Raw genomic sequence first — 21152 nt, forward strand, 5'->3', positions numbered from 1 at the left:
AACGATTGTGGAGGAGCTATTCCCAGGTTATACTGATGGCTGTATAGGCTACTATGGAGCAGCTGGATGTTATCTGCAGGTGCATGTACAGCGGCTGTGACTGCGGCGTGTGAAAACACATCAGGCAATCACAGTCAATCAGTCAATTGTCTCAACACGGGAGCTTCCGCTACCACAGCGAGCCACGCCGCGCCACGCCGACAAGCTCCTCTCTACAAATATCTGGCTCATGCAAATTATTAATATTGACATTCAAACTACTACCATTGTGAAAACAGAAGAATACGTCAAACGTATTTCATTTTGGATAAACAGTTGTTTTTCTAATTTTATGTCATGGTTAATGTTTGTCTACCGAAAGGGAAATCTTTAGAGCTACGTGATTTTGCAATGTCACGTTCTTTATATAATAAGAAGACACGTCCACTGTCTTGTGGCGGTAAGGAAGAACCGTGTGATCAGTTATGTAGTACTGTAGCAAGAACACTGATGTTCCCGTAGGTTCGAGACGAAAGTGTTGCAACAAGAATAGTGGTGTCCCCGACGGATCGAGACAGCAGTATTTTAACAAGGACAGTGGTGTTCCCGTAGGTTCGAGACGACAGTGTTGCAACAAGAATAGTGATGTCCCCGAAAGCTCGAGACGGCAGTATTACAACAAGAACAGTGGTGTCCCCGACGGTTCGAGACGACAGTGTTGCAACCAGAACAGTGATGTTCCCGAAGGTTCGAGACAGCAGGATTTTAACAAGGACAGTGGTGTTCCCGTAGGTTCGAGACGACAGTGTTGCAACAAGAATAGTGATGTCCCCGAAAGCTCGAGACGGCAGTATTACAACAAGAACAGTGGTGTTCCCGACGGTTCGAGACGACAGTGTTGCAACAAGAACAGTGATGTTCCCCGAAGGTTCGAGACGGCAGTATTACAACAACAACGGTGATGTTCCCGAAGGTTCGAGACGGCAGTGTTGCAGCAGTGTTACAGCTCGGTGCAGTACGGCCATCGGTCGAGGGAAAGCCCACAGCTGCCAGGGTGTCGGGTGTCGGGGCCCTCACCACCGCCCGTACCGTACAACCACCATCACTCATCCATTCACCCTTGTCTTTGCGAGTGAAATTTGCCATACCAATGATCCTCTCATGCACTCTAAGTTCAACACTTGTTATGTACAATAATTCAGAATTCTTTGTTGTACTTATACCTAACCTTAGAGCAAGCACTGCTGATTATAAACAAAACATTGTATAGTAAATACTAGAAATGTATACATACAGGGACTTCAGTTTCTTCTGCAAGTGCAACGGTAACTCCTTTCCGCAAAACATCTTAGGTCCATTTTTTAGGTTCTTAGGACTCCTGGAACAGAAAGGGTGGGCCGAAAACAGAATAAACGATCCCAAAAAGAAAGTGGTGAGAACACAGGGCCGGTGCGAGGACAATGGCCGTCTCAGAGGGGGGTATTGGGGTCGCTTTTGGGGATTGCGTCAGAGCGGCAAAAACAAGAGGTCCTGGAGCGAACTGCTTGACCTGATTAGTCTTGGGTTGGAGAAAGTCGAAAAGGATTCATTTTGGGCATTTCTCACACCTTACCAATGGCAGTATGTTCAATACCTCATAAATGTAAGAGTGTATGCTTACTGCTATTTATGTGGCCGGGTTGATAGATCGAAACAAAGTATTTATGAAGTTCTCAATCAAATAAACATAAAAGATTGTGTGAAGTAGTCACATTGCTTGAATATGAAGAAACATTATAAAAAGATAGTTTGAGTACTTTTTATAACTTTACTGATATAATGATTTTGGTTGTCATCAACATTTCTAGAGATTAACACTCGGTAAGAGCACTTAATAATATTCATTGGTGTTGGTTGGTGTTGTGTGAGTGAATGTGGTGCGACTGAAATTTCTGTATGTTTGACTGGTCTCAATGTGGAGTGATTGGTCTAAATTATAGAAAAATGACTATTGCTATACATTTTTGTAATGTTCTGGCAAAATAAAAATGATTTGATTTGATTCTGGTAAGAAAACGCAAACTTAATTAAAGTAATGGATTATATTAAAATGAGGGAAATTGTAAAAAATAGTCGCGTATTTAAAAACCAAATAAATTCGTTCTAATTTCCAGAATAATGGAACCGAAGTTGTGGAGCATGTGAGCATAGCGCACCCCGGGCGGAGGGGGTCAAGGCCGGTGGGTGAATCACGGCGCGAATCCCGCCAGGTGTATGATCGGCAGCGGCCTGGAAGTCCGCCGACCACTTCCTGTCTCTCAGCAGTCGAGTCTCGGGGCTGGCTCTTTCGCTGCAGTGCCGCCCAGCAGCCCTCTCCTTTTTCTTCCCAATTCTGTGCTGTCCATAACACGACTCCTCTCAGCAACCAAACGGAACTCATCAAGAGTCCATAACACCGTAGACGCTACAAAATAAATAACACGGATGCCGGACTAAAATTCGGAAACCAGTAATATAAAGCCACAAAAGGGTAACTGGTCTAAGTCTTACATAAATCATTATAAATTGGCCTAGCCAAGGTTGCCCTGCAAATGGGGAGATCCTGTTCTCAGTCAGCACCACCAGTTTGTCCAATCTTACGATGCTTACAGGTAATATGGAAGATGGCCTGTATAGCTAGATAAACTCTATGTTCCAAATTTAATCATCACTTTCTATTGGCGACGTGGACAAGTTTACAAAAATCCAAAGCATCAAAAACTTTGATAGTTTAATCTACGATTATTTCACTCATAAAGCGGGTCCGCTAAACATCTTTAAAATGACGTTTGCAAAATAAAAATTGTGTTATTAAGTATACAATATTTTGTCCATAACATCCAATCAATTGCAAAGATATATTTTTTATCAATACATAACGTAATTGGAGTAATAATTGTAATGGAGTTTTAGCTATGTTTAAGGAAACATTTCGGAACATAGTATAATTGTAAATCAAACAGCCTATTATTTTTTTCTGGGTCAGTGTTTTCAGTTACCACAAAATTCCAATATGAGAATGATGAGAGCGAGTTATGGTGCAGTGCGGTCGGTACAAGGAACCAGCCGCTGCGACTGCCATCCTAATGCAACAAGGGCTCCCTGTTCATTACTATGCTACAGTGGTAGTGGTGGCTGGATCGATCAAAATTAAAGGGGGGTTGGAGTTTTTGCAATCAGAAAGCTGCATCACCAGCAACAATAGTGTTATCAAGCCCGTACAGTCCGGGCGCGCGGTACTTGTGGTGCAGACTGTACGCCCTGTCTCAGCTCAGCTTACCGGTTTTTCATTCTATTGAAAAGATTTCGCTTCAGAATGGAAAAGGATGACCTTTTTATTCGACAGACAGACGGACAGACAGCTGGGGCACCTGGGCTCCCCTCCCCTCGACCTTCGCAAACAATCCCCATCTCTGGCTAGCCTGGCGGGCCTTTCACGCGACATTTTTCAAAACTCGATCCGAATCTTCTACTCCAAGGGTTTGGTGTTCAGCGAGCGGTCAGAGGTCAATGGCCTCTATCTTTCACTATTGGCTTGTACGAGATCTTAGATACGCGCTGGTATTAATTTCCATATACAGTATAATGTGTACGTTTTGAAACTATCAAATAAATGATTTGTTCAGATCGTGTTAATAATTAATTACTTGGCAAAAATATCTGGAATTCATGCTATGTTATAGAGCACTTCGAACGGTTCTAATGAGGCTGGTAAGTGGCTTCAAAGTTATGGTTAAAAGTTGTCGTTTATCTTTGAAAAGGCCGTAAATTTATACTTGTTAATAATTACATAAAATAATTATTAGTTATAGTGATCTCATTGTGGTGAAAATGTTTAACTTAAAAACGACTGTGTATATTATAGGAACGTGTTTACCAGTAAACTATCCACACCAGGGAAGAAATATTGTTTATACAGTACTTCGAAAACAAAATGCTCCGAAGAATGACCAAACTTAGAAATAAGGAACCGTTACAAAAGGAATTCCAATACAATTTATTTCTAAGCATTTCAGAGACGTGGGGTGGGATTTTCCCGTTATAATAGACTGTATTTTATTTTAAAAAAAACCTGAAATGACACAGGACTCGTAATAGTAAAGTCATAGTACAGTTATATCGTGATGTAAAATCTCTAGTTTCATACGAGTTGTGGCCATAAAAATAAATATTAATCAAAAATAAAACAACTTAACACCTAAATAAAAAGGGAGGCAAACTTGAAAACGCCATAAAACTAGCAAGGGAAGACTAAAGTAAGGATGGAAAACACAAAGGGTTGTTTTGGGTTTGAATAGCATAAAAGTCGCGAAAGAAGAGAGAGTGGCACGCGTCTTTTGTGCGTCTCCCTTACATCAAGGGCTGAGGCAGGCCCACTGAGGGTTGACTAATCAATTGGAAGCTAATTTTTCGTCATCTTCAAGGACATAGTCGTTTATTTCTTCTGTGTTTTTGCTACAACCAAAAGCAGAGTTGATTTGAAACAATCAAATAATTTTTTCTTCAGGAAAAACAAACAGGTGATAATAACACTCATACTACCCCATATTAGATGTAAACTCCAAAACATAAATACATCCTTGTTGGTAAAACGCTCCTATAATATACACAGTATCATTGAATTTATGTTTAAAATTTGCACCACAATGAGATCACTATAACTAATAATTATTCTATCTAATAAATCCTTGTTGTTAACACGCTCCTATAATATACACAGTTTCATTGAATTTATGTTCAAAATTTGCACCACAATGAGATCACTATAACTAATAATTATTCTATCTAATAAATCCTTGTTGGTAACACGCTCCTATAATATACAAAGTTTCATTGAATTTATGTTCAAAATTTGCACCACAATGAGATCACTATAACTAATAATTATTCTATCTAATAAATCCTTGTTGGTAACACGCTCCTATAATATACACAGTTTCATTGAATTTATGTTCAAAATTTGCACCACAATGAGATCACTATAACTAATAATTATTCTATCTAATAAATCCTTGTTGGTAACACGCTCCTATAATATACACAGTTTCATTGAATTTATGTTCAAAATTTGCACCACAATGAGATCACTATAACTAATAATTATTCTATCTAATAAATCCTTGTTGGTAACACGCTCCTATAATATACACAGTTTCATTGAATTTATGTTCAAAATTTGCACCACAATGAGATCACTATAACTAATAATTATTCTATCTAATTATTAACATATCAATTTACGGTCTTTTCAAAGGTAAACGACAACTTACCAAGCCACTTTCCAGCCTCATTACAACCGTTCGAAGTGCTCTATAACAGCATAAATTCCAGATATTTCTGCTAAGTAATTATTCAGAATTTTCAATGTTACCATAGTCACTGAAAACTCTAAATTATAACTTTGTAGACATTCAGAAGTTCCGAATCTCGCTGCAATCGCATAAACAAATGTTTCGTTTTGGTTCTCGCGTATTCAAACATTCTTTGCTATTAAATTCGCTGATATATTCATCCACGAGTCCACAAAACATACGTCTCAACTATCATTCGGGAAAAGTAGTTTTGGAATTTTGGTAGTTCAATATTCTGATACGGTTAATTTACCGGTGTTGCAAAAATGTAATTTGCTGTATACTTCATTCAAAATTGACTTTGAGAAACTCGCCTAACATACTAGCATGGACGAATCCGTCGTTATATATATTATATATCATAGTACGAGGTATATAAACCATATATATCGTTATATAAATCATAGTACTTTCAAATTTTACCGCTATTAGACCTTTAATGATAACATTTTTAATACCTTCTATATACAGTACAACTCTTGTTTGTTGGATAATCTAAAATGTTTTTTTATAGTTTGCGTGTACAGTGAAGACCTTTTACAGTGGTATTTTATTTATCATACACGTTAAATTACGTCTTCTCCAGTACGATTGCAGTAAATGAAGTAGTGGAAGAGTGAAATTTATTACAGATGGATTCAGTAAGTAAATTTCAGACGAAGATAAATAATGTGAAAGTAGAGTGGGGGAGGTTAGTTAATGTGTTTGAAGTGCAGTATGGTAGAAGCCGAGGTGCGGCTATAGCAGCTGGCGACACTAACAGCTGGTGGCCAGGTAGTCAGCTGATAGTTAACGGCCGGCACTATTGTTACCATGTAGCCTATCTAAACATCACTGTGCGTCCCCGAGCACATTGTCACACATAGCTATGTGTAATAATTGGAAAATTGCAAGAATCTTAACAAAGCACTCACGAAGAAGTTATAAAGAAATATACTTCACAACCACAGCACTGCACAATATACGGTAATGAAGTATTCAGACAACTCCGATATCTACACTCTCGGAAGAATGTGATAACTTGTTTCAAATGAAATAATGATGCAGTAAAGTTAGAGGCTTAAGTTTAAATTGAGTTAAATTTTTAATTTAACCAATAGAACGATAGTAGCCTATATCATATTCATAACAATTATTGTAAAGTTCCCATATACAAGGATTCTGTCTGTATGGGTTTAAAATATTACTTGTATATATGGCTTCGCTCTTTCAAATTACGCAAAGCAAACACACACGCACGCGCGCGCGCACACACACACACACACACACAACACACACACACACACACACTTTTAAAATATTCCAAGGTAATTGTGCTGAATAACAACTGAAACTAAAGTTATGTAAACGACATGTATCCTAACGTTTTTATATCATGTCATTTCTCATCTGAGAAGACTTAGGAATGTAGAGGAATCTGTTAATGTGTTTCAAAATGTTCAATTCATCAGTTTTGTTGCCTCTAGTTTTAGATTTTTTGGCAACATTACTTCAAAAAACATAGTAAACCGATGCGCGCTGGATAGATAATATACATTAAATTAAAATAGAAAACTGTTCACAGCGAAAAATGAAAACGAAAATATAAAGCATAGAAACATCCATGCATAAAGAAAACTTTGAGATTTTTCTAGTAGCCGTACTATATTTTTGAACTTTGTAATGATAGGAATACTATTTTTATTGCAAAATTTGTATTTCTTATTATAGTAGATCTACTGTTCTTATGGGTTGCACACAGCACAGTCATGTCTGGCCATGGAAGTCTACCTATTAAAGTTGTTTCGTAATCATTGTATGCTCTATTAACTCTGTTTATATTTTATGTTTGATACTCGAAACTTGTTTTGACAATAAACCACGTCTATGTAGTATTATAGTAGATCTACTGTTCTTATGGGTTGCACACAGCACAGTCATGTCTGGCCATGGAAGTCTACCTATTAAAGTTGTTTCGTAATCATTGTATGCTCTATTAACTCTGTTTATATTTTATGTTTGATACTCGAAACTTGTTTTGACAATAAAACCACGTCTATGTAGTATTATAGTAGATCTACTGTTCTTATGGGTTGCACACAGCACAGTCATGTCTGGCCATGGAAGTCTACCTATTAAAGTTGTTTCGTAATCATTGTATGCTCTATTAACTCTGTTTATATTTTATGTTTGATACTCGAAACTTGTTTTGACAATAAACCACGTCTACTCCATATTAACCCAATTTGTAGTAATTCTAACAAACTATATTTTTCCTTAACGTTGACAAATACTATCTTATACATACACGATAGGAGTTACATATTTGTAATTACAAACGGGCTCTGAGAACAACATACTTTGATATGCCATACGCTGATTTGTGCTACGAATATAATCATATATGCTAGAACCACAAAAACATTATTATGACAGAGCATTATTTTCCTTGCCGATTTCACCGCTACCGACGCCCGAACACTATCGATTGGCAGAAGGAGCGCCATGTGCCAGTGCCGCACTAGTTAATTGTGTTTACAATATTTTTTGTGCGCCCGGCTTCAACTCCGGCCGTTACAAAAGCGGCGTAACGAACTTTACTACCGGTTCTGAAAACATCGACTTCATATCGCACATCTATTGCAGTATTAGCCACCACGATTTTGGACGAACAATTCATTGGAAGTGTAAATTCACATTTGTTGTTCATTGAAAACCTTCGTTTAGTTTCACATTTAACGTGTATCCTGTATTCCAAATAAACATTAATATGATTCGTAAATTTCTATTACCAATACTACACATGCCCGCCATATACTTGGTGCAGTTCATTCAATCATATTAAATACATGAACTAATATTTTCGAATAGGCATGGATTTTATAAAACCGTATGCAATTTGTGATAGTAAAACTTGGAGTAGTTTCATTATTTAAATTGAAATCAAATTTATAACCTATGTTAAAATTGAAAGAATAAGAAGTAATAACCAACTCACTTCCAAAATTCGAGGAAAATATCCACCTGCATCAGTATACATTTATTTTACGCCCCCTTGAAGAAGAATTTATGAAAGCAGAATATAATCCAAGGCTGTAAGCCTAATCTTCCACGCGGAAAGCGGTGCTTTTCATCCTTGACAAAATGTCGTCAAACAAGTTCATCTCTACAAAAATCGAACAGCACACATTGAGCACAATTTCCTTCAAACTTTCGAGTAAAGTCGAGCACTTCCTTTTCATGAAAAGTGTTGGAAGTAAAGTTTTAAAAATATAAGCTGCACTAAAAACTCCTTTTTTGTACGAACTTTTTGTGAGGATTGAGCCCTCTCCCCCTCCTTATAAACCCACTAAATAAAATAAAATTATTTAAACCATTTTAATTAAATAAAATGTAATTAAATTTTAAATCCTTTGCATGTTCAAAATCTGTTTAACTGTTATTACCCTTTTTTAATGAAGTTGCGCTAAAGTAATATTATTTGAGTAGATTATACAATTTTTGTATAGACGTATATAGGCCTGGTACTTCCACTTTAAATGTAAAAAGTTAGTTTGAGACTAAAAGGGTATTTGGAAAAAATTGGATATGGTTAGGCTGTCTTAACGTTTTTGTAAATATTCTGCGTATACTGAAAATATACTCTTAAACTCTGGATTCACAGGTAAAAAAACGTCATCGAAAAACAATAACTGGATCGGGAGGAATCTTGATAATCCAAGAGTTACGAGTCAGAGATAGTAACAAGTAAAATCTATAACTTCATATTCCTTCACAATGAAGATAAGGGCGGTTCAAGACCGCATGTACTTCTTTAGCACATTACATCCACGACATTCTTACATGGACGGCCCGATCGTCGTTACTGCCTTCAAAGTCCGCGATGGTAGCCTTCTCATGACACCATAATTCCAAGTATCGTGACCTCCAAGACTGACCAGGAACTAGGAGACCACCACGTTGAGATCAGTTAGACCAGTGGAACAAATATCACCTATTACCGCACCCCAATCTTGCCCTACCAACCGAAGAGCTCGTGTCTGAGATTGGATATCCTTTATTTGTAATGATACTAGACTATGTGACCATGCAGATGGGATAATTGGTAGACATGCGAAAACCATGCGCCGTACTCCACTAGGGCCAGAAGCTCGCGAACTTCAGCAGGGGTCACGTTTATCCGGATTGCAAGATGCCCATGTACCTCTATGATCAATAACGCTGATTGGAGGATTTCCAAATCCACACCAAATCTTGTTTGTAGGTCCTTGATTTGAAATCCCATTCTCCGGAGCAAAGGATGTCGGGGATCCTGATCAATCATGGGGATGAACATGTGTTCAAGCAGGAACACATAAGCCAACAAACATCATAAAAACACGATATCATATGTTTCTTTTTTATATTAAGGTTGTTGTTTCGTATAGTTTGTTGTGTGGAAATAATATTGTCAAATTTCCATTTTAACGAACGCACCCAATTTTGCTGTTTTCAGCTCGATAGCTGGTGGTCTCTAAGATAGGCGTCAGTAGATTTTTATATGCATCACAAGATAATCTAAACATTCCTGTATTTAGTGACATTCGAAAGAAATCTTGTTCTTCTCACCCATTCCTTCTTATTAGTGAGGATCATAGCTCGTATTTTGCAACTCAAGACATCCGACACTTGAGCCAGTAGATCTACACCGCGTATTTACAAAGAATTAAAAACCTAATAAATAAGAACTTGTTCTAAAACATGTTTCATGGCGTAAAAGATCTTTTTTAAATATAAAATAGTTGAAATGTGCCAGATGACGTGGCCGTTCCTTGTACAATAGTTCATCAATGACGGGTTATGCGTGCAGAAAGACTATCTGTGGACGGTACAGTTGGGGAGGGCATGGCTCGACTCTTTAATCTCAGCACGCGATTCGGAATATAGAAGGGAGATGAAATGAAATATACAAAAAGCTTTAAACGGACATTCTGTATCTTAGACATTAAAATTTGTTTCATTTGTTAGTAAAAAAAAAAATGTTAAACGAATTGTTAGTTATAACTCACTCCGCCTTCGAGCGCAGAGAGCTAATGGAGATAGTCAAAATTCACACTAAGATCGCTCTACCGCGCAAAAATACCACGCTGTTTATATCGCTGGTTAAAACTAACAGCGCAGTTCTAAATTCGGTCAGTTCATTGTGTGAATACGTTTGAATTCACTTTTGATAACTGATTAATAATAAATTATACAGTAAAAATAAATGAACTTAAACTCTTTTATGTGCTCTTAAATACATTTATGGAGAAAAGTATACATTTTCTGGCTCAAGAATAAATGGAAAATGTAAGAAATTTCTCTTGAATGTTTAACGGATTTGTATAAATTCCGAGTTCACGTGAAGATCAGATTAAACTCGGCGCCCGTGACTCACCGTGTATTCTCCAGTCAATAACCTAGCCTAACCACCGCGGCGCGCTTCTCGATGAGTCACTCTCTCCCTTTCTATTATCGATCCAATTTTTCTTCGTCCTGCGTACAGAGAACAAATTGGCAGCCACCCCTCCTCCCCTCCCACGACGACTTACTCCCTCCATTCATGCTCGCAACTCGCATCGGACTCACTATTGCCATTGCTTCGGTTTATTTACCGCCTTTGCCGACACGCCGCCGCTCCGTGCATCAAAGGCTCTCGGATTCGTCTAGGCCACTCTCCTCTCCGTGTGTTGCTCCTTTAACGAACCCCCCAGCACACCTACTTTCACGCAAAATGCATCGTTAGCGTTGTTCACGACGCAAACAACTTCATAACTTTCCAAGTTCGGCAATTACCACAGCACAAACTTTCGCTGAACTCCGGGAAATATACTGTGTAATACGCCCTCCGGGTGCTGTTCTTAAACTTATCCAGATCATCCCTTTTAGCCAAAAGAGTTTTACTTCTCCCTCGCCTTTTCTCGGTCTTAAGTTTCCTTTCTTATATTTTCACACCTGAATTTACAATCTGTGCAAAGATTTTTACCACCGAACGTTGCAGACAGTAGAGCCTAACTCACAAGCTTATTGTTTAATGTTCGCACTCCACTTTACAAACGATTCAATTTATTATAGATTACTATATTTACGTACACAGTCAATCTTGTTAGCAAACAGTCATTTACAGAATGCAAAATAAAATTACGTAAAGCAAAATATCAACTAAAGCGAAGATTGTTCCGACTGACAGCACCGGACTACTATATACTACTAATTAAGGTTTATTAACGATCAATGTACCTATTTAACTCTTCTCTCTAAAAGCAATTTGTCAACAAATCGATTTTAGGCATTTCGATCGACTGTTGTGCAGGTTCAGTGAGTTTATACACACTGGGAATTCTTTTAGCCCAACAAAAACAAAGGTCTGTAAAATTATAAAACGGAATGCAGACCATTGAGGGGTGCGGAGGTATCTAACGCTGACACTGTCCATCGGCACGTTGAAAGCACCGTAATATCGAGGGGCAGGCGCCGCCAAGGGCAAGGGCCAGGTACTAAAGTGACCTTGACTGCGATATCAAGTCTACATTGTTTGTGTTATCACACCACGATAGCGAGTTCCGGCCTCCCGAACTGCCCTAACAAAAGGCACTGCACGAGTTTTGTCTTTCACACATATTTATTTTTATTTTCTGACTCCTGACATAATTTTAAACGATTTTTTACTGTAAAAGACTACTCATATAACATAATAAGAACACATTGTAGAATCGACTGAAATATAATCTCAAGCATTATATTACACAACCAAAAGCACATTGCTTTTTTAAATATGATCTGAGCAACTTCATTATAGTAATTGAGTTTTTTATTTTTAAATAAAGACTCTGATGTTTTATTTGTTAAACTTACAACAGCAATACTTTTCTTTTTAGCGGTGTTTTGTCTGTAATATTATTGCGTGAAATGAGACATTTTCCCAGAACCGCTAATTAATTACCAGTGAGTTTTGAATTAAAACGTGTTGTAACGTTGAGGCTTAGTACAGGTAAACTTTCAATACTTTAATAATTAAAACTTTATTCTGTTTAGCCCACAAGAATTGAGTGTGAATTAATGCAGTCTCATTATGTCTAGAGGAAGTAAGCAAGAATATTCACTAATGAATCAAACGACAGGCTACAGAAACGCTATTTAGTAATATTTTACTTATTGCGAGAGAAATTGAATTGCGTTAACCGTCTAAGTAAAGTTGAAATGTCATCATGTGACTTGAGATTATTTTATAACGTTTCCATTTGATTTGCAGTGCGTACAGATGTGTGACTTGGATTTGAGCAAGTCGAGCATGATCTTCTACGATTTATTATATTATAAGCGATTAAGATATCGCGGAAGTAAAAAATCGGATCATGTAGGTTTGAGTTAGACATGCAAAAAACCAATTCGAATCTCACCAAGATGTAAATTGTCATTTTATTTGGAAAATCGTGCCTAATCCTGTCATGCCTGAAAAGAAATTAATTGAAAAGGGAGAAAGGTTAATATAAAGAAGATATTGCCGGAGGTTTGCGGACTATCTCTATTCTCTATACGGTGACGGATGTCGGTGTTTGGGTAGGCCCGAGCCGGCCAAGATGGCGACGGCTCACCATCTGTTAACTCCTATAAACAACGGCGCCTTCCTGCCAAACTGATCTCTTCATCCTCGGTCGGCTGTCCTAGTCCTAGTCTGGCCTGCTTCTGCTTCTGCTCCAAGACGAGGAATCCCGGCCTGGACCACATGTTGATCGCTCAGTGCAGCCAATCGTATAGTTTGCTAATTTAACGTTACAATGTCGTTATCAACGAGAAGATATAGCTTGTCCTAGCCTAGCTTGCCTCTGCTTCTGCCCCAAGACGAGGAATCCCGGCCTGGACCACATGTTGACCGCTCAGTGCAGCCAATCGTATAGTTTGCTAATTTAACGTTACAATGTCGTTATAAAAGAAAAGATATAGCTTGTCCTAGCCTGGCTAGCCTCTGCTTCTGCTCCTGCTCCAAGACGAGGAATCCCAGACTGAACCACATGTCGACCGCTCAGTGGAGCCAATCGTTTAGTTTGCAAAATAAACGTCACGGTGGGTGTCTTTACAACTTATAACCAAGAAGCTGTCGCTTGCAAATTTCTTGAGAGAAGAACAAATAACATTCTAAAGTTAACTACATAAACTTGTATTTGAGTAGAATGTCTGATAAACTTTCTTTTCGGAATAAGTTGTTTAGTTTATCTATTTGTTCGCTCCATTATTAAAGACTGTGCTTTTAAATTAAGTACCTAATTTAATTTTACTACTGTATTATTTTTTTAACTAAAAATAATACAGTATTGTGTGGTATTTAACTGCCAACAGAAAACAGCAATCTTTAACAAACGCACGGATTATGTAAAACATTTTAACATGAGTTAAAGATATAGATATCTAACGTTCTCAGCTTTATCTAGTTAAACACTTGTCTGGGCTATAAATGTATTTATTACAAAAATTAACAATTTTTAGCAGCAAGAATTTACCCCAAGCCAGGTAAGGGTGGCAAGGTGTGTCCCCACCTTCCTAACAGAGTCGGCAAAATGGATAGATTAATCGGGAAGTTGGCAGTGGGCCAGTGATAAGGGGTGTCATATTTCGCGGGTTGGCGCGGGGCCAGTGGGGTTGCTCCTCCCCCTCCCCCTGACTATCGTACGTTATCAGTGGATGGCCAGTTAAAAAACGCGACTACAGAGTCGGAGCCTGGAATATTGGCTGAACCCATGTTGTTACTAAACTAACTAGATTTGATGTTTGGTCGTTTATGTACCTGTCCCGTAAATTTCACATTTTAAATTACAAAACAAAATAACCGCCGGCGCCGTCGACCACGCTTAGTCCACTGCAATTTTACACAATGGGATTTATCCGACATTTTTAAGTCTTGTACTTGACAACATCAGAACAAACTGTTAAACACGTTTTTATTAACACTGGATTTAAAAATAACACTTAATTAAAAATAAAAGTATACTATTTTAGAGTCAAACTTGCTCTCAAACTACTACTCAACGACAAGATAATCTATCTAATTCCTCTCCTTAACAAACGAATGCTCCTCTGCTCCTCTCCTAATGCTGGTTATAACACAACCATGCTGAATGAAATAATCCTACCTTTTTCTCTGTGAGCTTCTCGCAGCGCCTCATCTTGCAGATCTGGTGGCTCTTGTCGTTGCGGCAAGGCGCACAGTCCCCACAGTTGTCCTTCCGCTGGCATCCGATACACTCGCCGCACCGCTTCCGTTTCTTCTTCACGGGTTTCTCGCTGTTCTCGCAGTCGTCCATTTCCATCTGCTGGCCCACCATACCGCCCATCGGGTGTCCCGAGATCAGTGGACTCTTGAACCCCGCAGTGGACGATATGGCCGCCACCTGCCCCGAGCTCTCCACGCTGGAACTGCCCACACCGTCACTCTCCGTAGAGCTTTCCAAACTGGAGGCTCGCACTTTCCGCCTTTCCTTCTTCCTGGAATCCAGGAGTCCCCCGGGAGACCCACGGTCCTGGACGTCGTCCAGGCCGGAGCTCTGGTACAGACCCGGCTGCACGGTGGTCACGATGAGCGGTTCACTCTTCACCACGGTCAACAGCGCGGTCTGCGGCGCCGTCTGGGGCGCGGTAACGTAGGTGTTACCGAGTTGGTGGTACTGCCCCGGAGGACTCTGGAACAGGTGTATGTGCCGCTCGTCCAGGAACTGTTGCTGGATAGCCGGTATCTCGCGAGCCTGCACGGGCGCCGGCACGAGTGGGTAGCCTCTGGGATTGACGTTAACAGTTGACAGAGTGTGAAAACTAGGAAGACCCGAGGACGAGTTGCAGGGAGAGGGCGGGGCGGGTGTCAGAGTGGTCAGGGTCACCGTCTCGCCACCGTTCGTCTCCTGGGAGAACGCGTTGAACTGAGACTGAAAGGAGGGTAACTTGTTAGCTACGGGAGAGGTCGGATACTGTTCTGCGGTCTTCATGCTGTCCTGCGAGTTGGAGTCCTGAGGTTTGCTCTCCCAGGGCCGATACTGAGCCTGGGGGATGATCATGGGGAAGCCGTCACCGCGGTCAAGAAGACGCCCGGTCAGCCCCTCACCGTAGTAATCCCAGCCGGAGATGTCGAGCAGGCGGCCGGACAGGGTCTCGGAACCGAAGCTATCGCCGGTCAGGCGGGACCCTAGGCCCTCCGCGATATCGGCGGCCGAGAAAGAGCTGAACGGGGGAAGACCCGAAGAAGAGGAAGACTTGTCGGCGCCCGGGTCCGGCACTGTGGAGGACGGGGTCGGGGGCTGGGAGGACGGAAAATTTCCTCCCCCGCCCCCGAACTGGGCCTCTCCTCCACCCTCGCTCATCGCGGTGTCATGACGTCATCGTGTTTCCTTCTGCTGAACTGCAACAGATACGAGGTTTCTATCAGAGTTACGGTAGGCTTAAAAGTGTGATATAACTATACAAAAAAGATCAATCAACACATAGCGATTAAAATATTAATTTATTTACCAACCCAACTAAACAGCAAATAATAAAATGTTATTCTCCAAAGATAGATGGTTTCGAGATAGATGTGTTAAGATTCTAACTAGTTGATATATAATTGAACAAAACAAGAAGGCTCACTATTTTGCAAGGAATGATATTGAAATGTTTCATATGGCGGGATGTAGGGTAGCACCGTTAGCAAGAGCTGGCAGCCGGCAGGCCAGGTACCCGGGCTAGACATGGAGTACAAGAGAACACAAAAGGGCAGCTGCTGCGGCCGCCCGAGCATAAGGCACGTCACGTGATCTACTCCAGCTGGCCCTGGGTCTGGCTGTCGCTAGATCTCCAGACTGATGCATCTCTTGATATGCCCATTGGCAGATTTACAACGATGTCGCCATTTTCCTTACGAGAATGGTTTTTATGACCGGTTTTCTCAACATATTAAGTTCATCACGGCTTTATCATTTTCGGAAAAATTTAAATTGATGTAGGTAATACATGCTGATGCAAAAGTACAATTTATATCTTTGGAATATATCTCGTCCACACACAGAGGTATTATATACGTTAAAATAATGGTGGATATGGTAACTGGGAATCTGCAAATGTTCAAAGATGAAATTTATATAAATTATATTGGCATACAATATAATATAATTATGTAATTTCGACATCTCAAAAATTATTCTACATCATTTCTATAAAACATAGTCACGGCCAAAAGTAAATTGATACCGCGTTTTTCTTTTGTATTTCGATTTTGAAAGTTAATCAGCGTAAATACGTAACGACCGGAAAAGCATACAGTACATAAATTTTCGTTCCCGCGTGATTTGAGGGCCTATTTAGTACCAATCGCATATTTAAAAACCATACTGAACAAAATCTTTTGCTTCATTTCACGACTTCAAATAACTGTTATATGAAAAGTTACTGTTATTGTTCTTACTTTTACTATTACTACGGTATACTGTTGCATAACTGGCTTGTAACTTGTACACTGTACTAATGATTGGTAAAGGAGACAATTATCTGTTACTTCGTGCTACTAAATATTCTGTTGTGATTGGGTGGTTACCCATAAAAAAGTTTAGCCATTAAAGACAATAAGCACCACTCAACAAATGAACAAAATGTTTTTCAGTTAAATTAGATCCGACCCAACACTAAAAACACTAAAAGATTTGTTTTCATTTCGTATGAAAGTACCTATATAAAATAATGCTATTTAAAATTAGATATCATTAAACTATAAAGTAATCCGCGGGCCACACATTTATGCCTTACATCAATAAATAAAATAAATCTAATAAAGGACCCCATACCTTATATACTTGGATGTAATATATGTTAGGGAACAGCTTAAAACAATAAGAGAGTATCAATGTTTGTATTTTTTAATACCGAAGGATACTTAATAGCTTGTAGACGTCAACAATTGGAAAGAAATGAAACATGGATGTAAAATGTGATTTAATCCATCATACATGTTCTTCGTTTAGCTTTTTGTGCAACTTACAGAGCTTAAACAGTTAGCCTACCTAGTTTATTGTGTTTCGATATTTTATTAAACACAAAATAAAGGCTTGAATACAAGTTTTATTTTTATTAAATAACCTTAGCGTCTTAGAGAACCAACCAAATGAACTATTATTTTACGAAGGATAACCTAGAATAATTTCCTAACGAATGAATAAATCGTATTAGGCTACATAAAACCATTTTAAGAAATGCATTTTTAGTATGTGATTATTATAAACAACGATATGGTGTATACTCCAGTTCCAATAAGGGGATATAAATAAAAGGCCGATGTTATTAAAATACCTATAAACACAAATTAGACTATTTAACACTAAATACAATGTTTTCTTAGTTGTAAATACTTCATATTTTAAAAGCGGGCTTTTCAAATTGAAATCGTAGAAAACTTCACGTAAACCTAGCTTGTTTTCATGTCCAAAGATCAACACATGAATTTCTTTGAACTTAAGAAAAAAGTTACTAATCGTGGTATTTAAATGTAAACACCCTAAATGAATTTTATTATAACAGCTTCAGTTAAACAATGAAAATAATATTCTTTTTTTTTTTTTTTAACAAGTCATTTGTAATCCAATGTTATTATCTGATTTAGACCCAATTATTCAACACTTCACCTCGTACTGTACTTAAAAGAGACTATTCCACAGGCACTCGTGGTGAGGCGAATAATCAAACTACCGGAAGTGCTACACAACATGCTATATAGCCTAACAGCTGTTTCCGTTCGTTGCTCGCAGGAAACGAATGTGGAACGGACCCGCTAGAAGAAGTTATTTTTTTCATAAGATTTTTTATTCCTAAGTAAAGTGAAGAAATACATCGAAAAGATTGTTATTTCACACTGAATAAGGGAGATGTGCCAAAAAAGTAGCCAACCAAAAGTGTCATAATGTTTTTGTATTTCTTTTCAAAATGAACGACCTTGAAACCCCATGAAGATGTAAGGATAGCGTTCAGCGCGTAAAAAAAATCAACTACGATACAAAAATTGAGTTATGCCCTTTCCTGTATCATAGTACTTTATTACCAGCATACACTATACACGACGATATACTGGTAACTTATATTTTTTTCTCCAAGAAAACATTTTAAGCAAATATAAGTTAAATTTATTACAACAAAAACGCAACACAATAGTAGTAATAATTAAATATAATCATCAAGTAATTCAAAATGGACTTTTTTCGTTTGCAATGACCTACACCAAACTCTAGTGTGTATGTACGTTTAATTTACATATTAGTGAGTAATGTGTGTAGTTTACAGCGCAAACGCCCAGGGAGCCTCTAGCAGTAACCAACGCAGTCATGGCCCAACTCCGTTAATTGTGTCCTCCGAAAACAGGAAGTGTCTACTTTAAATTGGTCCATAGAACAACATTGCTCCCAGCCACGACCAATAAACAATCACCACTACTTCTGGCGACACATCACAAGTACTATCTGACCAATTGACTGCTTCCTCAATCCCATTTCCATTACTTTCATTTTTAACTAATACAAAGAAAATACCCACGTATGTTAATGAAGCATCAATAAAATTGAATGAGATTGTCATATTCTGCAGTTTTATTTTTCGATTTTTATCACTTGTGCAAAGAATAAAAACAAACTCCACTAATCCTACTAAATGCCTGGTTTAAACGTATGCAAAAGAAATATTACACAATACAAGTATTATTTATATTACCTGTTTTAAGGCTATTCTGTAGCATATTTCATTATAAACATAATTACAACATTTATTCAAGTCTGAAGATATAAAGTATAACTTGCTCTATTCATGAAAATGTGGAGACTGTAATTTTGTGTCTAACAAATAATATGCTAATTCTTTATTTTTATGAAATTTTATCATCAAGGTCTATGTAGAAATTTTTTAACTGTAGCAAGTCAATAGTTTTACTTTGCATCATCTACTTTACACACATTCAAGTTTACCCCATTATTATATTTATCACTCCTTGAAAGTTTTGATATTAAACCATACTTAACACATTTACTGCCTCTATAAAATTATAAGTTATATTTCAGTAGCTTAAAACATAGTAATTACGGTAGCAAAACATCTGAATACTCAACATTTAAAGCTCATTAATATAAGCAAACTTTAATATACTTATCTCTAATTCTGTAGGTTTGTAGTAACATAACATACACCAGTGTTTAAATTAGTATAAAGTGATACAATACTTTATATTGTGTACAATAGCAGTATATCATTTTTGTATAATTACTGGAATCTTTCATTTCCAACTCTAATTCAAATAAACAAAAACTATTCAAATCAACATTAACATAAGAGAGATATCTGCAGCAAATAGTTACGAGTACATAGACATATGTTTAGTATTTCATATCAAATTTTAATTCACTAGGTTTATGCTTAAATCCTTTTACATTGTTTCATAAAATTATGTAATTACATAAGAATTAATAAGATGAACCCATGGTAGAATGTATTTTTTATATTAAATTGTTACAATGCATTATAAGAAATGGTGAAACTAAAAATATAAGGCTAAGTACCAACTTTTTAAACAAGAAGTAAATAAATTGTTATGACCTGATTATAGTATTGGAATATTTTATTTTATAATTCACTATCGAGTTAATTATGGAATTATATAAAATACATCGTTAAGATCCGGTATAAAACTATTGCGGAAATAACGTATGGCATTGTATAATTCAAATGTAAAATTTAACTTTTTTTTCAATTGCAATTATTTTAAAATTTACTTCAATATTAAACCACGCCGAAACCATGGAACTGAATCAATGTGCACACATAAATATTACAGTGCTCGCGAAAATGTATCTTTATAAACGACAATCCAAATAACACAAAATTATTCAGTAATGAAACTTGGAACATTAACATGGTTATTTTTAAAATAATAATTGAGTACTTATTTTAACGATTATCTGCGCACTACACGTACCTGAGATCTTGTAATTAAAAATTTAACACAAAATAATAACGATAAACACTGATGTAAACATCGAGACAGGAGGGTAATCGTGTATTATCTCTAAGCAGAGGGTTGTAGCACTGGTTTGTTTATCCATTCCAATCCAAGGGCAAGGAACGCGCGAAAATCACATTCACGGAATCGACCCGATCTCAACATGTTTACAACCATAGCTAAATAACGACTGGCAACTTTACAACTCCGCACCAGAAACGACCAAACCAAACAAAGAGTCAGTATTATACATTAACACGTTGTACGGAATTCGCGAACACGTCCATTCACTTAGAAAAACCCACCCTGTTTGTAATATGGAAGGTGGGGGTTTCAAGGTTAGTCACGTTTCACGCTAAAATCACCAATTCATGACTTAAAACTACCACCAAACTTTGTTGACATTACGCAGAAACACTCGCACTAACGACACAAACATGTACATGACATAACTATTTACCTTATTTACGGTCCTTCCTCAATGTTCCTCACTGCACTCTATGCACATCTGATCCGAGCTTTTTTGTTTGGATTTTTGCTCGTTGTGCGTAATGGTTGGTGGTTTGCCCGCTAGAGTGCAGGCGACCTCGGGGTGGTGGGGAGGGAGGGTAGGGGAGAGACGATGGAGGGGAGTGCGATGCTCGGTCTCACCCGTCTCCAACAACTGGCGAAACGCTACCACCCTTTCAGAGAATTATGCCCTTCGTATCAGAGACACCGTATTTTCTTCCAGGAAAGAAGAAATTGATGTTATCCCTCTGTGACCTCACTGGAAATACATATTATTTGTCTGATAATAGAAACCTTTATTTATTTGA

At 38.0% G+C, this 21152-nt stretch overlaps 1 protein-coding gene across 4 annotated transcripts in view; it reads right to left on the bottom strand.

Annotated features, from left to right (window-relative positions):
- LOC124357290 (DNA N6-methyl adenine demethylase-like) overlaps window positions 1-20889 on the bottom strand; it is a 127487-nt gene extending 106598 nt beyond the window's left edge. For all 4 annotated transcript variants that reach the window (XM_046808942.1, XM_046808943.1, XM_046808944.1 and 1 more), the window contains exons 1-2: window positions 20795-20889; window positions 14474-15729 (exon numbers count right to left, since the gene is read on the bottom strand). In XM_046808942.1, the coding sequence (XP_046664898.1) occupies window positions 14474-15691 (1218 nt within the window). In that variant the 5' untranslated portion in view covers window positions 15692-15729; window positions 20795-20889. The remainder of the gene's footprint in view (window positions 1-14473; window positions 15730-20794) is intronic.
- Between the last annotated feature and the right edge of the window lie 263 nt (window positions 20890-21152).

Source organism: Homalodisca vitripennis, chromosome 3 (assembly GCF_021130785.1).
Source record: "Homalodisca vitripennis isolate AUS2020 chromosome 3, UT_GWSS_2.1, whole genome shotgun sequence".
Lineage (NCBI taxonomy): Eukaryota > Metazoa > Arthropoda > Insecta > Hemiptera > Cicadellidae > Homalodisca > Homalodisca vitripennis.